Below are 17,599 nucleotides of genomic sequence, written 5' to 3'. Positions count from 1 at the left end.
ATGTATTTTATAAATTACTTTGAACCTTCGTTAAAAAAATATACAATACTTCATAAAACATGAAATTGTTGAATTTTTTTTCAGTTTACACAGATTTTGCTATACTTTGCAAGGAGCACTGTCAATCTGTGTTTTTCATGCATATATACAGTGTTTTAAAAGTTTATAACGCTTCTTGTTTTAACATGTCAATGTTGAACCTTAACATGTTTTATTTTTAAATTTTCTAACACAATCTTATAATGTGCAGTATAGTTGCATTCATCTCATTATTGCTCTTTTTATCTGCATAAATAAGTCTACAGATTTTATTTAACAAATAAGGAAAGGGACTCCAACATTTTCAGAACTATTTACTCTATTACGCACTTGTACAAATCAAATGTTATTTTTCTTGTAAGGGGAGCGAGTGGATAAGTTAGATGCGAGTCTTCCAGTACCACCAGTTTTTACGAAACAAGCTGGTAATTCTTAACTATATCTATTTTCATTATGAGTCATACATATTCATACATAAATTGGCTGGAGATATCGAAGTTTATTCTGTTAAAGATTTGTACAACATAATTACAGATGTTCTTCTTTTCATACAGTGGGGCTCACAGCCATAATCGTACACTTTAAAATCGCATAACATTTTTAAAATTGGTCCAAATGACTTGAATGTTTTTGAGAGGCTAGAAGGATTAGTTTGTTAAGTGACGTGTTTTGTCGTTTTGAAAAAAAATTGCATACATACTTGTGATTATAAAGTGATACATTGAAACATTCTTCGCAACAAAAAGAGTTGAGGAAACAGTAACTTTATGCCGCTGCAAAAATGTAAAACCATACAACGTTCTTATGTTAGTTATTTTCCCATCTTTAGTCCGGAATCGTTGTTCTCATTAGCCTAATAAATAGAAGGGACAAGAGATATCGATTTAAACATACCGCCGCGCAGTTGCTTCCCGTATGCATTGTGCACACGCCGTGCGTAGTGATCCTCTAGGGAGTGATCGGTATAACCGCAGCCATCTTGGAGCAAAACCGGAAATAAACATATCCAGGGCCGTTCTGGATTTTGGCCGCTCACAAGGGAAAATCCCAAACCCGAAAATTCAAAAAAATTCTGAAACTTCGTGAACATGTAGGGAATTCCCCCCCGATTACAACGCAGTTTCTGTTTGCTGCCCAAATTCACTCTAAGGGGATGTAATTGACCCCTTAAAATCCAGTAATTTTCTGATTTTCTGTTATAACTCGTGAATTGTAAAATAATTTTTTTTTACCAAATGCTAGGTCTAATTAACAGAAGTAACTTTTGTCCTGAAACTTTTTTTCTACTTCTTACATTTCGCGAGTTATAACACAAAATCGGAAAATAGCCGAATTTTCGGGGGTTAATTTCACCCCCTTCGGGTGAATTTGAGCAGCAAACAAAAATCGCGTTGTAATCAGGAGGAAATCCCTTACATATTCACAAAGCTTCAGAATTTTTTGAATTTTCGAGTTCGGGATCTTCCCTTGTCAGGTGCAAAAACAATATTTGCCGTCCTTATTAATTCAATATTCTTTAATTAAGAATTTAATACGCAGTGTTTACTTTTACATCTATACATACATAATTTTAAACAGTTATCATGGAGAAGAGTTTCGATTATTATTCTTATTAATCAAAATTTCACGTATAATAAACGGCCTGCGGCCGCCCCTAAGTTTCGCCGCCCGGTTGCGGGGGCACCTTCTGCACCCCCGCCAGGAACGATCCTGAACATATCTATCTCTTTCTATCAGTATTTCCCTCTCTCTTTCCGTCAGCATTTCTGCAAAGAGGAGATATAATAAGAGGCGTCACTCGATAAGGACAGACATAAACTACAAAAATCACTAGACAACCAATTTAAATGCCCATTCGGCAATGATCGGTACCCGACGGTAAACTTCGGCAATAATCAGCAAATTGCGGTAAGGTGCATTTAGTCGATTTGAATATCCCGCTCGACTAGACAACCAATTAAATGCCAAGGTCAAGTAAGGGCTTCAGAGGTTCCGGCCGGAGTGACGCCTCTTATTATATCTCCTCTTTGATTTCTGTCTCTTTCCATCGCTACTTCCGTCCCTTTCCTTTCTACAGTTTCTTTCCCCGTCTACTTCCGCTTTTGCTCCAAAATCGCGGCGACCAATCAGCGACGATACGCGCTGTTCCGCTGGCTCCCTAGAGGATCACTAGCCTTGCGCCTGGGTGCGCGTGCACGCGCACGCGCAAGCAACGTACAGATTCAAAATTGATATCGAGCTATCGGTTCGGGAAAAGAGGAAAGCGGGATGCACAGGTAGAGGTCAAGTTTTCATCACACGCGCGATAGACAGGGTAGCTTACAATAATCCTCGACGCAGGCGCATATCTGGCCGTAGTCCAAACAATACCTCTGTCGGCGGCGGCAGCAGTTATAATAGTAGTAGAATTCGTATCGTCATCGTTACCGGATACGCGACCGGCAACGTTCACGGTTACCAGTACCGTCACCAGCATCCTCCCGACTAATTCGCCGCCGTCTCGCCCCGAGAGGAGCTGTCCCGCTAACTCGACCCCGGTGATCAAACGGTCGTGCATTAAACAGTGCAGTACACGATCGCGTGTATTTATTTTAGGTTGTCCCGCTTGCAAGCTCCGCCGTAGAACGCGGTGACCATCGCCCTGGGTCTCGCGTCGCACCTGAACCACCTGAACGTAACGCGACCATGTCACATCTACCATCCCCTAATCGATAAACGCGTGAACGTCGATTGCAGCGCTTGGTGTGGAACAAGTGGCAGTACGCTACCGTGCGTCGCCGTCACTGTTCGTCAGAGATCGTCACTGCTCGTCACAGTGCATTATTCGTCGGCGGTAGCCACGGCAGGATGCGGTGCTGCTACATCATGGTGCACGTCTTGTCTTCTCGGACGAAAGCTGGCCGTGCTTAAAGCGGAGGTAAGTCACGAAACCGCTGCTCCGTGCGCTGGCTCCTTCGTTTCTGCTGCCTCTACATCTATTTCCGTATAGTAGCTACTTCATTATAGCACCGTGCCGGCGCGCGTCAAATACTGTCCCCGAATAACGCGCGCACAGACCCAGATAACTTGAATCCCTCGGCTGCCCGTTCTTCAATCTGTCAAAACTATCCGAGTATATTACACTTCGATCTGCCTCGAGCCCGAGAAACCCTGCTCGCTCTTGACGATCCATTGCCGGGGGAGGTCCAAGATGCCTCACGACCAGGCTACGATTAGAATTATCATCAGAATTGCAACGACTCCGCGGCGATCCTGCCCGCGATTCCTGCTTTCTCGGGCAAGCAATTTTTATTTGCTAATTGCTGACGGGAATAGTTTTGGCAGTTCACTTTATAGAACATGATGTTGGGAGATGCGAGGTATTGCTGGTTTAGTTAGGAAATGTTGAGATGTTGCTATGGCGAGGGACTCGGTCCTCCTGGAACAGGGAAAAATGTCAGTTGGGAGTGGTTGTTCCCCTTTTGTTCGACAATATCCAGCTTTGCGTGACATTACTGTCACGAAATTCGGACGACGAGGTTTCCTTCGGATTCAGAGGGCGCGATGCTTAATACGATAACTGGAGAGTGTCGTGGTTTTCGTTCACGTGAACGCAGCACAGGGTGCTTCGGAACTGTAGACACAGTTCAAATGATTAATCGCACTCGCACAGTAGAGCAACGATATCCCAACGAACATCTGTGACCTAATCGATCTCGGGGCACTGAATTTTTAGGTCATCAACCAATAGTCTTTTCGGTGTAATATTTCTGAACTGAACACATTTCGCTACGAATTCTTTACATTTTACGATAACAACTTCGAGAACAGTTTCCATTTTTGCTAATACCAAGATCCCTCCGCAACAATCAAGGTTTCTCCGAACAACCACCGATACAAATTCCTTACTGTTCTAACTTGCAGCCATTTTCCTGAGCTACTCCTTGGTCCCCCATGCTCATCCAATTGCAAAGAACACGGATATTCATTTGACCTATGAATTACATCACGAATATTTATTATTAAAAAAGAAAATTGGTGTTTCCAGGCTGAATTAGTTCACAAACGCATTCGCCATATTTCTTTATTTCTCTTTACGCGTATCGACACCTAGTTAGGCCTGCAACTATGGTTCTCCAACGCTCTGTGCGTTCGAGACTGTTGGCCCGTAACTAATCGTTCTTTACTACTGTCCGCTGGCGCTCGCCGTCCATCTTTACTACTGGTACCCGCGGCACTATGAACACGGTTCATTATACTATCTAATTACGCCTTTTCACCGAGCTCCATGCTTGGTCACTGCGCCCCCCCCCCCCTTAATTGTGTAATTCCCGCCCCATAATTCGCGTTTGCGTTTTTCTCAAGTCGCGTGCCTGCGGTGGTGTTATTAAAAGCGAAGAATTCGAAACTGGCGTATCTTACGACACTTCGCGAATATTTTCGTTAGCCATATAACAGCGCATTGACGCGCAGCCAAGATCCAGATCATCCATCCAAACAATGCGCGTAACGACGCGCGTTTAAATAACACCACAGTGGGTAAGCGCGATTTTTCATCGCGATCAACGCCGCCATGGCTATTTGATGGGAAACGTGACTGCCGAAAGAACGACGGTGAGAGGACGATCGAAATGGGCCCGAAGAATGACGGGGTAGATAATAATTCGATCGATAACGGGAACACTGAGCATAACGAGCACGAAGCCACCGTGGGATGTTAGAGGGAGAGTTGCTCTGGAATTATGCCACGAATAAATGCCGTGCCGTGACATTTAAAGTCGTTGTTCGAAATATCAAGTGAATCGGAAATTGATGGTTGATAGCAGGGGTTGAAAACGGCTGCGACAGTGGTTTCAACCGAAATAATCTTGAAGCAGTTACGAGTGAAAAAGGCTCTGGCCTATATCGGCTTCAGTTACAGTTCCGCAGAACCGATATTAAGGAGGTACCTATGTCGGTTTCATAACGGTTATATATCGGTTCTATCATCGCACATTATGTTGATATTTCTCTTTTAAACGATTTTATTCAGTCTTCGATCCTCTGTTTGTATGTTTGTACGTATGGCTCAAATCTGGCAACTCGAGTTTAACCCACTTCCAACTATCCAATTGTCTTGAATATTTTTTTATATTTAAAAAAAAAATTAACCCCGAGCGGGTGAAAAAATTACCCAGTCGTCAATAAATATAACCCGTAAGCACAAATCCAAACAATTTGAAACGAGCCACTTGCGTTCTTTACGAAAACGACAAGAAGCCGCTGCGTTCGGGACGCTAGTCGCATCGCGATGAAATGTGAATCCACAAACACTGAAAACTAGAAAATAAAAAATATATATAAAAAAAGTTGTACGTTAAACGTTTTTATTAAAAATGTAGTAAAAACTAAATTAAAATGCACTAAAAAATAATTCTTTCCTTGTACTTCAGTTTTGATGGTAAAAACACTTGAAATAAAATCGTGGGGCACCATGTGGAACCAGAAGTTGAAGTATTAAAGTGATCCATATCCTGTTATGAAATATCGTGCCCCACGATTCTATTTAAATATTAACACCATCAAAATTGAAGTACAAGAAAAGAATTATTTTTTAGTCTTTAGTACATTTTAATTTAGTTTTTACTACATTTTTAATAAAATCGTTTAACATACAAATTTTGTTTATGTACTTTTTATTTAAGCATCACTTAATATTAATTTAACGCTGAATTTAAAGTAGGCATTGCTAACACTAACAGCAATAACTTTCCTAATACGTACAATCTTACTTCTAATTTTATACATAAATTATCAAGATTATTTGAATACCTTTCTGTATTTTTTTAAACAAATCAAAATGTCTCGCTGGCGAAAACGCCTCTTTCAATGAAATATAATTCTTTTTGTATTGAAATTCGAAATGCTCGCCACTAGCTCAGGAATATAACTGAAAGTTCTGGGCCTCTGGCCCATTGGTCTTAAACCCTCCGACCCAAAGAGTCGCGCTTCGCGTTTGCTCATAAGTTCCTCCCTCGCTGAGCCTCTCTACCTGGAGTCTCTCATTTCAATACTTAAGTAATTTACAGATGCTACCTTTCATTTCGGTTCCTTCTGCATCGAATGAAGTTTTGAAAAGAGAGACTACAGGTAGAGAGGCTCAGTGATAAGAAGACTTGTAAACAAATCCCATTTCCATTAAAAAAAATGTGATATTGTTCGTAAATATTTTGGAACGTGCGATGGCAGAACCAATTCATACATTACTATTATAAAACCGATATATAACCGTTATGGAACCGATATAACATTGGTTCTGTAGAACCGGAACCGAAATATATATATATAACACCATTTCGGTTCTTTAAAACTGTTTCAGCCAGAATCTTTACATAACAGTTATAAACAGTAAAGTGATCAAGAATTTCGAGCGTAAAGAATTTTTAAAACCTAAAAGTTATTAACAGTTTCGACCGCTGGTTGAGGAATCTCAAGCCACAGAGTCTTTCACGCCTAGAGAACGAAACATCCGCGAAGATAAGATTTTCAGCATCTAATGGCTTCGAAGGGCAGTGGCGTCGAGTCCTGCGCTTGGTAATGCTCACCTTCAGGTTCGATTTATATTTCTCGTTTGCTGCTATTGTTACATTCTGCATCTAAGCTCCCCAGTGAGCCTGCCAGTCACGAAACGCTGCCTTTGATATCGCGTGGAAGTCGGTTCGTATTCGTCCAGAGAATCGAAGAAGACGCGAACCGTCGCTGGAAGATCAGGGTATTCCGTTTCGCGCAGTTGTTTCCGCCCACGCGGATCGATCTGCGCAAAGTAGATAGCTCAGACTGTACTCGGATGGAGCATGGGCACGAAAAGAAAAAAATGTTGCGTGAAATTGCAACAGCGTGTTGTCCATTTACCCGAACGCACCCTTTCTATTGAGGTGGCATGTGATCGAGCCGTATTTGCGACACGCTGGCTAGCTAGGTCACTATGGGAGGAAATGATCGATTCTCTCTCTCTCTCTCTCTCTCTCTCTCTCTCTGTCTGTCTCTCTCGTTCCCTCACCCTCCTCTCTCCCTCTGTTTGCCCTCCTGTTCGTAGAAGCAAGGTGGTTGGTTCATCGATAGAGTTACCCAGATGCGTTTATTTTACTATTAGTATGTAGAACTAGAAGCACGCAGAATTCGGCACAGAAAAGTGTACGAAAACCTGCTAATAGGTGTTTTTTTTTTCTTTTAAATTTGAATAGAGCAGTGATAATGATTGCAGTCGCGAAAATTTGTAAATTTTAGAGGAAGAGGGTTCTCGTCTGCATGGTAGGATCTTGATTATCCGAAGAGAGGGGTAAACATGAATAATCGATATTTTGTGGGCAGTTGAACGATACCATTTTGGGGCGAAGAAGGGTCGCCCGTTACGTAACGTCACCTCTGCGAACCAGAAATTATGTAACAATTTAATGGCCTCTGTCGTCTCACATTCTAATTTCCCAATCGTTTTTGATTTTCACATTCTGTTGCTTCTCAAACGCGCATTTCCGTGGAGCTGTTTCCTTCTGACGTTTCTCGTCAGCTTTTAACCGGCCGAAAGTTGCGAACGTTTCGGAATTTGATAATAATAATTCGGGGAATTATAGTCATCTTCGTCGCTCTTTTTTGTTACCTGGTTCATTTTCTTGGAGTTTCAATACCTTCCCTGTATTTCAATTCGATTGTTATTTAATATATAGGCTCTGCTGTTCTGCTTAAGACAGATTCGGATGATCGGGGGTTGAATTAAATTATATTGGAATAATCAAATTACGACTGCCATTATTGATGAAATAATAGTTGTTGCCATGATAATTTTCACGTTCCCCTGTTTAATTTAATGTAACCCTTTGCGATCCTATATCAAGAGTGACTTCACACGATATTTCGTTCCAACTCGATATTACTTAGGTTTTATGATAATTGCTTCGTAATCTACCGTGCCCGGATGGAAAGAAGTCGGTCGAGAAACTCTGGGGTCCGAATAGTACATCCCTATTGGCCGGCGCGACAACGTCGACGAATACAAAGCAAGCAAACGGGACACGGGCGGCGGGAGCCAATGCGAGCGAAGAACCCCTCTTGCCCCTGTGATATTTCAACCGACTTCTTTCCACCCGGGCACAGTGCGTATACCCAAAGGTACATTTCTCTGTACTTAGTACACTGTATATGTTGCATACACTACTACTCTACTTTGAAAGTGTATACTTACTATAAAAGCGTTGAGGGATACTTACAGATAATCTATAAGATAATTTTTCTAATTATAATAATTAAATACACATTCATTTTCATATTTATCAAATTTTGAATTGCTTCTGACATTTATTTAAATAAGTACGGTGGGTCTCGAGATTTGTATAGTTTTGTACATTTCTGTTCAAAGTCGTAGGGGTGTGTGTTTAACAAGAACGAGGGAATCCTCCTCCCTTATTTGGATTAGTGGCTCCCTACCATTTTCTATCAAACTTTTTTCGCGTCACTTTGCCCCGGTCTCCCCTATTGAATCAGTCGATGCAATATCTATTACTCTAAAATTGCAGTATCGAGGTATCCCTTCTCGAGCATATTCTTAAAATAGTTTGATGAAAGGCCAATTAAATATACAAAAGAGATTCCCAAAGTGTCTCTTCATTTTTAGAATTAACACATAGATGTGTTTGCGATCGAATTCTCTAGACTCCAGATTCCAGAATGTGAGGGATCCATGGAGGCTGCCACTCAAAGAGTTAATATCGTCCCTTAGCATCCCCACGGGGCAAACGATGTTATGGCTGAGTGGACACATGTGCTACAATTTCTTCTGGTACATATTTTTTTGAATTTCGAGTTCCTCGAACTTTGCCCATTCTAGCCTGATACATTGATGAACAATTATTTCCGTATACCTATCTCCCTGTTCTTTCGTCCGTATCGTTACAAATTAGCGATCTATCAATGGCTGTTACGTTTCAGCTGTCCGCTATTAAGTGAAGAGCAAAAATAGTTATTTCAACACAAATTAGTCCCATCAGCTGTAGTAAAAATAGTTATAGTAGATGGCGCTACTTTACAACGTGTTTGTTGGTCCATCCTTTCATCGGACTCGATCACGTTGATTTCCCTCAAAATATGTATTTATAGCATACATTTGTCTATCTTTACCAAGCACCGATCATTGATCCATGCAAAACTATATGTTACGCTATATCAAGCAGAATAAGCAAAATGCAATTCTAAATCTCTCATTCCTGTTAAACTAAAATCACTCGACAGAACTAATTTGAGTTTTGCATAAAGGAGTCTAAAACAGAAACCATGATGTTCGTACAAGAAATTCGAGTGGCCACAACTCGAAGAATAATAAACTTATTACTATTGAAATATTAAAACCCACTCTTCCCCCGATGCTAAAAAAAATCGAAATAAAATATTTACGTAACTTTGAACTTGGAGCGAGAGAATGTTGCGGACGATACGTGAAATTGGGTCAAGCGAGGCGAAATGTAGGGGAGACCGGGGCAAAGTGAACCTCGGGGTAAAATGAGCTTTCTTTATTTATTCTTTAACAATAGAATATATTTACAAATTGTGGTGACGTAATAAATGTGTGTAATACCACAATGGCCGTTTTTCGTTGATAAAATCGAAACTATACAATGGGGAAAAAATTCCTCCGTCGTTCAGTAGATTTTTATATAAAAAATAAGCCCACAAAATTTCCGAAAGATTGGTGCAGTTGTTTTTGAGTTATCTTGCTCACCGTTTTTAAAACGGCTTCTTGGATGTCGTTGTATTTTTATTATAAACGTAAATATTTTTCTACACAAAAAATTAGCAAATGTTCTTTAAATGTTGCTCTTTGAAGTGGAAAAATTTCTGTAAAAATATATGCTTCCGCTTTTTCAAAAAAAATTCACAAACATTCGCCGCTTTTCGGCCTCCTGACTAGGTATAACCCCTCAAGGGGAGAGAGAGGGTATTCTCCTTTAGAAGGTTCCAAAAAATCGATTTTGGATTTGTATTTTCTAAAAGATTGGAGTCTTGAAGATGTGCAAGCAGTATTAAGAATAAATTCGTAAAATTCAGTATGTGCAGTTTGTGCGGGGAACACTTCTGGGCGTCCACTGACTATGGTGAAGAGATACGGCTAGAGGAGTCCCGCACGTGACGTACGCTGGGCGTTTAAATTGTCCACGCTCAAAGGGTTAAGTTCCTGCGCGGTAGTTATCTATATAACGGTCCCTTTATATTTTAAATTAAATGAAGAAACAGTCGCAGTCCCTTCCTCAACAACCTGCACCCTCTTTCTGTGATATAACTCATAGGACATTAAAGACACTTTCATGAAAACTGTTTATTATGCTCCCCAACAACAAACGGCGTAGATATGTACTTAGGTTGCGAAAATCAAAGTGGACAGACAGGGTATACAAATACCCACAATCATTGATTGGTCCAAAGAAACAGATGAAAAGGAAGTTCGAAGGAATTGATATACTGATACTAGTCTTTAGGGCTGGGACTATTCGAATAATTTAATATTCGAATATTTTACAAGTATTCGAATGCTGCGAATAAACTTCGAATATTTGAGTATTCGAATGTTATTATTCGAATACTATTCGAATACTGATGTATGGTGTGAAGTGGGTCAAAATTAGCTTACAAGATTTCACCCTGACAAATGAATGTAAAGAACTTGATTTATAATTCACACCATAGTATTCGAATACTGAAATATTCGAATGGTATTCGAATACTTGGATATTCGAATGGTATTCGAATACTTGGATATTCGAATGGTATTCGAATACTTGGATATTCGAATGGTATTCGGATACTTGGATACTCGAATAGTATTCGAATATTTGGATATTCGAATGGTATTCAGATACTTGGATATTCGAATTATATTCGCCAAATAATTGAGGAACTGAAGTATTTGAATATTCGAATTATATTCGCCAAATAATTGAGCAACTGAAGTATTCGAATATTCGAATACCGAAAAATTCGACAAATAGTCCCAGCCCTACAAGTCTTACAAGTTTGACAGTAGAAAAGTTGAGAAAGATGGAGAACGTTCGTATTAGTAAAGAACACAGATAATCTATTCCCAACTTTTGCATGTAAACTCTTCGGAGGTGAAAAAGGTGCCCATTATCGTCCTCACACAGTAGTTTTGAGTGTAAGTGCTTTAAATCGGTCGCCATTCATCATGAAATTGCACGAAAAACTTTAAACGCACTTTTCAAAATTGTAGCACAGATATCTCTGCTGAACCAATCACACTTTTGCAACATGCTGAGAATTCTGAGCCACTTCTGAAACAATACTATAAATACACATTTTCACTCGGGGAATTTATAACAGTGGCACAAAACTCCAATGTCACTAGTTTAGCGGACACTATTATGTCTGAAATTATTTTAAAGTAAATTTTGAATTATTTGTTTCTCATGATCAGCGTGTTTGGAAAGAATTTTCAAGAAATGAAGTACGCGATGGTCTCTAACTTTAAAAATATTGTTGCTATTGGGCTAGAATTTTCTTTACTGATTAGACAAAATATCAGTAAACGTGTGTGCGGAAGGCGACTGTCGTAGCTTAATTCATTTGTCTATTATTAATTTCCAAAAATCAGATTAAAACTGCCCGTTTAGACGAGAAAACCGCCTTAACGGCCATTTATCGCGGCGTTTCGTCAAAGTAAATCGCTCTCTTTACATACTGATCTAGACTTTGCACGCTCCCCTCCCCCACCCTCCCCCTCCTCTTCGCTGCTACCACCACGTGAGATTGAATCAGGACTATCGAGACAGGTGCTTTTCGCGGTGGATCTGGGTCAGAGAGTATTAACCTCGCATATAAATAGTACCAGGCCATGCACAATATTCGCTGCGAAAAACTTTTTCAAGTGTACCAGTCCCAAACTCCTAGATTTTTCTCTTCGCTGTAGCTTGATCTAGTCGCGAATGATCGGGTGCCACGAAGTTCCACGCGCATACTAGCTGGTAATAAATGAAGATGCTCATGGTATACGAAACGAAAATAGTAACGCAGGCGATGATATCAGGTTCGAAATTTGGCCTCATTATGAGCGACACGGTTCTTTCTGTCGCGTACGGCCAGCATTAGGCGCCGCGTTTTGTTGTGGGCAAGTTTCTTCTGCAGAGGGTTGAAGGTGCCGCGCACTCTTCTGAAATAAACTTGGATCGTATTTTCGTGTCAGCTGAGCGGTGGGTGGTGTGTCATAGACGTCGAGAAGGGATGGGAAACTGCGATTCGAGGAATGTTGGAAATAGCATCTATTATTCGGTTACATCTTGTAACGTGTACACAGCAGTCTATACCATTAACAATGATGCTTCGTAGGACGGTCGCGTTTGTTTTGTGTGTTAACGAGGCATTGAAGAGGTGGGTTCATTGTTTTCTGTTGGATTAAAATTGTGGAGTCTAGTCTGCAGAATAATATTTTGCTCCGATTGTAGCATCTTATTTCGAAATGGATTTTAAGCAAAATGATACATAACTTTTGTAACATGAAAACTGATATTTCTTTATCCTCTTAAGTGTTTTTGTATAATGATATAAGAATTGGGTGTCACTTTGTCTGCGTGTTTTAAAATACATAAATATTCCAATTGAAAGATTGCTTTCCGTGGTTTTATACCCACACTTTGCAATAATAAAAATTACAATTTTTCTTTCTATTCAAGAAGAGGCCCCCTTTACTGTTTTTCATGTCTTCCGTGTTTGCGATTAATATCCCAGAAAGCATCGAACCGATTCATTGACAATATCTGTCATTGACAACACAAACTATTGTAATTTGTTTGGAAATGGTAAATAGAATAGCCACGAGATGCAGCAATGTTTGAAAGGTAAACGTAAACAGTAGATTGACTCCTACTAGTGAACTTGACTTTGGATTTCCCATAATGTAGACTTTCTAAACATGTTTTGATCATTATCATGTTTTTCTTATGAAACAATACAGGTGGTCTTGATTTTTCTTATCAAAAAATTTTTTTTTACAGTTTATAGTATTAATAAACAGTATCCAAAAGTACCAGACACAATTTGTATTCATCTCTTTGCAATTAATTCGCAAAAAAATACTTGGTCTTCAAGCAATTCGACTGCCTAGTCCCCTCAAGTGTCTACCGATAACTGTTAGAATTCTGGTAAATAGGAACAAAAACAAAGGAAATCACCTAAAATGACTTTTGCAAAAAAATGAAAAACTTCCAGGGAGTCCAACAAGCTGTTCATATGTTCGTTTTGTTTCTGCCAGTGATTGATGAGTTGACATTGTTAGGTGTCGAAATCGACTGATATCGTCAGCATGTGAACGACAAGTGTTTGTGCCTGAATGAATGAGCACATCTTCTTTTTCTTGCGAATTTATAAATGACAATGGGAGAACAATAATAGTGGAACTTAAAATATTTTTAGCAAATCAAACCCACGATTCTTCTTGGTATTCTGTTCTGGTGCAATGGAAACATTGTTATGACAAGAACACGAGAATACAATCTAACACAACAATGAAAAACATTTCTTGATGAAGAATGTCGATCATCGTACCTTAGCGTGCTAAGGCTTAATCTAAACAATTTTACATAAGATTCTCAAGTTATACAAATGTTTGTAGGATTAAGAAGGTTTTAAGATTTTACGTTTAACGGGAACCAAAACTACTCCTCATAGGCTGAAATCTAAATATCATCCACTTTCAAACTTCTTTACCAAGTCTCGCCCCGTGCCAATAACTATGATTCACTCTACACAAGAATCCGTCCATCAGAATATCAGCATACCATTATAGTACTTCCCACACATTGTACACCATCAACATTTCACTAACGATTTCTTAACGCTCCATTTCAGATTATGGCGCGGTTGAACCGGGCCAACGGAAGAGGACAGACGTAGGCACGGATGAAGCACAAGAAGGGTAACGAGGACGAGGAGGAGGAGGAAGAAGAAGAAGAAGAAGAAGAAGAAGAAGAAGAAGAAGAAGAAGAAGAAGAAGAAGAAGGAGGAGGAGGTGAAGAAGAAGGAGGAGAAGAAGAGGAAGAAGAGGAAGAAGAAGACGGAGGAGAAGAAGAAGAAGAAAGAAGCGCCGTTGAAGACTGGGAAGACAGAAACAAGGGAGACGTAATCCTGTCGCAAAGCCGCGATACCATAAACACGGCCGACGTAATAGGCTGGCGGTGTTATTCGGCTAGGGCATTTGATGCTGAACAAAAAGAGGTACGAAGACGACACAACACTGGCGGACGGGGAACGTAATGGGAGCGCCGTGGGCACGGGCCCGGTGCTATCGTCGTCGTCCTGTATGGTGCCCTACATCGGCACCGACCAGGGCTTCGTATTCGAGGGTGGCGGCACGACGATGTTGCAGCGGGCCGGTGCAGCCGGTGCATCTGTCACTAGCTGCACCGGTAGCGGTGGAGGAGCCCTTGGAGTCGGTGTCGGGCCAGTAGTCATCAGCGGTAGTGTGATAGGGTCAGGGGTTAACATGGGTGGAGGAGTGACTGGGGGAGGTGGAGTTGCCGTTGTCGGAGGAGGAAAAAGCGGCGGGGGAGGCGGTGGAACAAACAAGGAGGTTCGATACGCTCCGTTCTCGTCGTCCGTAGGGCCGACTGGTTCCGTGGCGCCGGTGAACCTGCCACTGCCTCCTCTACCGCCCCCTCTGCCACCACCGCTGCCGCCGCCACCCCTGCCGCTGCAGATGCAGCAGCAACGTAGCTATTCGAGATCGATGACGTCCCTACCGCCTGAGCCGTTTATGATCATGAGGTCGAAGGCCCTTAACCGCCGGGTCTCGATCAACGTCGGCGGCGTGAAGCACGAGGTGCTGTGGCGTACCCTGGAGAGGCTGCCGCACACGCGTCTGGGCCGCCTCAAGGATTGCAATACACACGAGGCGATCACCGAGCTCTGCGACGATTATTCCCTTATCGATAACGAGTACTTCTTCGATCGTCATCCAAAGTCGTTCAGCTCGATATTGAACTTCTATCGCACCGGAAAGCTACATCTCGTCGACGAGATGTGCGTGCTGGCGTTCAGCGACGACCTTGAGTATTGGGGCGTCGACGAGCTGTACCTCGAGAGCTGCTGCCAGCACAAGTATCACCAGAGAAAGGAGCACGTGCACGAGGAGATGCGCAAGGAAGCGGAGTCCCTCAGGCAGAGGGAGGAGGAGGAGTTTGGCGAGGGACAGTGCGCGCAGTATCAGAAATGGCTGTGGGACCTGCTGGAGAAACCGACTACGTCCATCGCCGCAAGGGTGAGTTGTATTGTTAAACGGTCACGTGTTGCCACTAGGAGTACCGAACGGGATCGTGATAGCCCGCGCGCAAGCGCACGTGTACGTGTACGTGCATGCGTGCGCCCCTATCGGCTTTAGTTTTCAGTTTCCGCGATGAATCGGCGGAGAAAAATTGGAATGGTATTCCGAGATCAGATTTGGCCGGGGAGAGAAGCTTGAACGCGTGCCAAACACGGGTTGCCGCAACAACAATGTGTCATTTGGCATTGACGGACCCCTCGACTTCGAGGGTCGCTGTTCTTGGTCGTGTTTTAAATTCTTTTGTTGTTTACTAATCGTAAGACCTACTTTCGATAGAGCATCCAACTAGATACGATCTACTTCTCCGTTTCATTTCAAACCAGCCTCGATTGAACGGGTCAGTTTTTCTCCGTGCATTTGAGCCGCGCAATCGAGGGCACTTGGAACAGAGACACCTCTCTGCAATTGTAGTCCCCGTTCTGGGCGCTATCAGTCAGTACCCTAGACCCGGCTTCTTTCAAAACGATTTGCACGAACGAAAGATTGCTCAAGTATTTCCAAAATCCCTGTAACAAGCCTGTTCTAGTAAACGTTGGAAAAACCTTCTCGCATTTTGCTATCGTGCGAGAATCCTCGAAAATTCTTCACTAATCTATTGACGATGTCTCCACGTTTACAGTTTGTGCTGGATCCTTAATTTGAACAAAGGTATTACCATGTTGATAGTAGAGAATCGACTCGACGTAGCTCTTACGTAGAGGAAAGTGTAGTGGGAACGTTTTGCGACGTATGCGGTTCTTAACGTAACCTCATTGTAGAGCGTTAACCGAGATAGCGAGTCGACGAATCGGGTTTGGATCCTGGCTTGCGGTTGTTCCGATGATCGTCGATCACTATCCTACCCAACTGTTCCACAGCAATTGGACAAGGCACAGAATTCCCCCGCGGAAAGCATAACAGTAGGAAGCCAGAAAGTAAAAGTCAGTCGATAGCGATTCTTGCATGACTCTGTTCGTCATTAACAATGTCGTATCGTCTCTTAACTATGCATTAGAATACTTGTAAATATTTGTGTATTGCCGGTAAACGTTTTGTCAGCTTCTCCATTAACGAAAGACACGCCCAAGCTACAATGTAAATAGATCTCGTTCTTCTTTCAGAGCCAGAATCATTCGCGTACACCCGCCAACTGTAGTTCATTTAATCAGACGCGGATTAGATACACCCGTCGATCAGATTTGATTTAGATAAGCCCCTCATCTCAGTGTATAGTGTCGATGCATTCCATTCATCGTTCAAGAGTCTTACTCGCCACTATACGTTGTTAGTACGTACACGCGTGTACATATGTACGGCACGGTACGTGTCATGTGTATATGTACAGAAATACGTAGCACCATGCACAGGCGTGCATATAGTGGATTTCAATATGAAATTAGAGAGCGTCGGATAACTGTCGCCTAGCGTACCGGTTCTCTGTCGATGTCTGTAATGTGTATTTTATTTCTAGGTGGTGTTAACAACACGATTACTAATCCCATTTGTTCCGTAATCCAGCTTTCTAGCACGTAATATTTCAATCCCGCGCAACCATACGAACTACCGTAGTGGCCATTCTTTGGCGGTAGATGATAATGGGAGTGCATAATACGCGATTACCAGGTATCACGTAGATTCTTTCTCGACACCGCTCCCTGTGAGATGTCATAAGCATTAACTTCGCTACCAGCGAACTCAATTCGATACTGTACGCGTTCTTAACAGTTAACCAACCATTCGATGCCATACGCGACTAACATTGCTAACACGTTCACGATAGAACGGCCGATGGAATTCGACGTGAACGAATCTGGCGTAGCTCGAAAAGAAATATAATTGTCCGCAGCGACTAGAGCTCTATCATGCTTCCGTTCGATGCAGGCGTAACAGCACGTGGTTAGCGTAGAGACTAGAAACGGAGACTTTTATCACGCGTTAGCGCGTACGCTGCCTAAATAGATAGAACCACCCCGTAGATATTTCTTTTCGCGCCAACGTTGAATTCGTCCTGTATGCGATCGAACGTGATTGTACCACGAGGAAAGTTTCTAGGCACTCAGGCGGCGCAATTCCATGGAACATGCACACCACAAACAATACACATTGCACACACTGTTGCTCCTAAATGAAACAACATTATGCGGGGTGAAGCTAAATCCCGACATCGCCTGCGACCTTATATGCCACGCTAAACACTCACGACGATCTCGAGCCTCTCCTTGTCTGTCTCATATTCAAGCCCGCACGTGG

At 42.0% G+C, this 17,599-nt stretch overlaps 1 protein-coding gene across 6 annotated transcripts in view; it reads left to right on the top strand.

Annotated features, from left to right (window-relative positions):
- Positions 1–2,130: 2,130 nt before the first annotated feature.
- Positions 2,131–17,599, top strand: part of Shab (Shaker cognate b) — a 93,742-nt gene continuing 78,273 nt past the window's right edge. For 3 of the 6 annotated variants that reach the window (XM_076807191.1, XM_076807192.1, XM_076807190.1), the window contains exons 1-2: positions 2,134–2,956; positions 13,900–15,307. In XM_076807191.1, coding sequence (XP_076663306.1) covers positions 14,249–15,307 — 1,059 coding nt within the window. In that variant the 5' untranslated portion in view covers positions 2,134–2,956; positions 13,900–14,248. Of the gene's footprint in view, positions 2,957–13,899; positions 15,308–17,599 lie in introns of all 6 variants that reach the window. The other 3 variants (XM_076807189.1, XM_076807187.1, XM_076807193.1) reach the window with 3 other exon arrangements.

Source organism: Andrena cerasifolii, chromosome 2 (assembly GCF_050908995.1).
Source record: "Andrena cerasifolii isolate SP2316 chromosome 2, iyAndCera1_principal, whole genome shotgun sequence".
Lineage (NCBI taxonomy): Eukaryota > Metazoa > Arthropoda > Insecta > Hymenoptera > Andrenidae > Andrena > Andrena cerasifolii.
The sequence above is the reverse complement of the archived record's forward strand: the minus strand, read 5'-3'. Positions and strand labels throughout refer to the sequence as shown.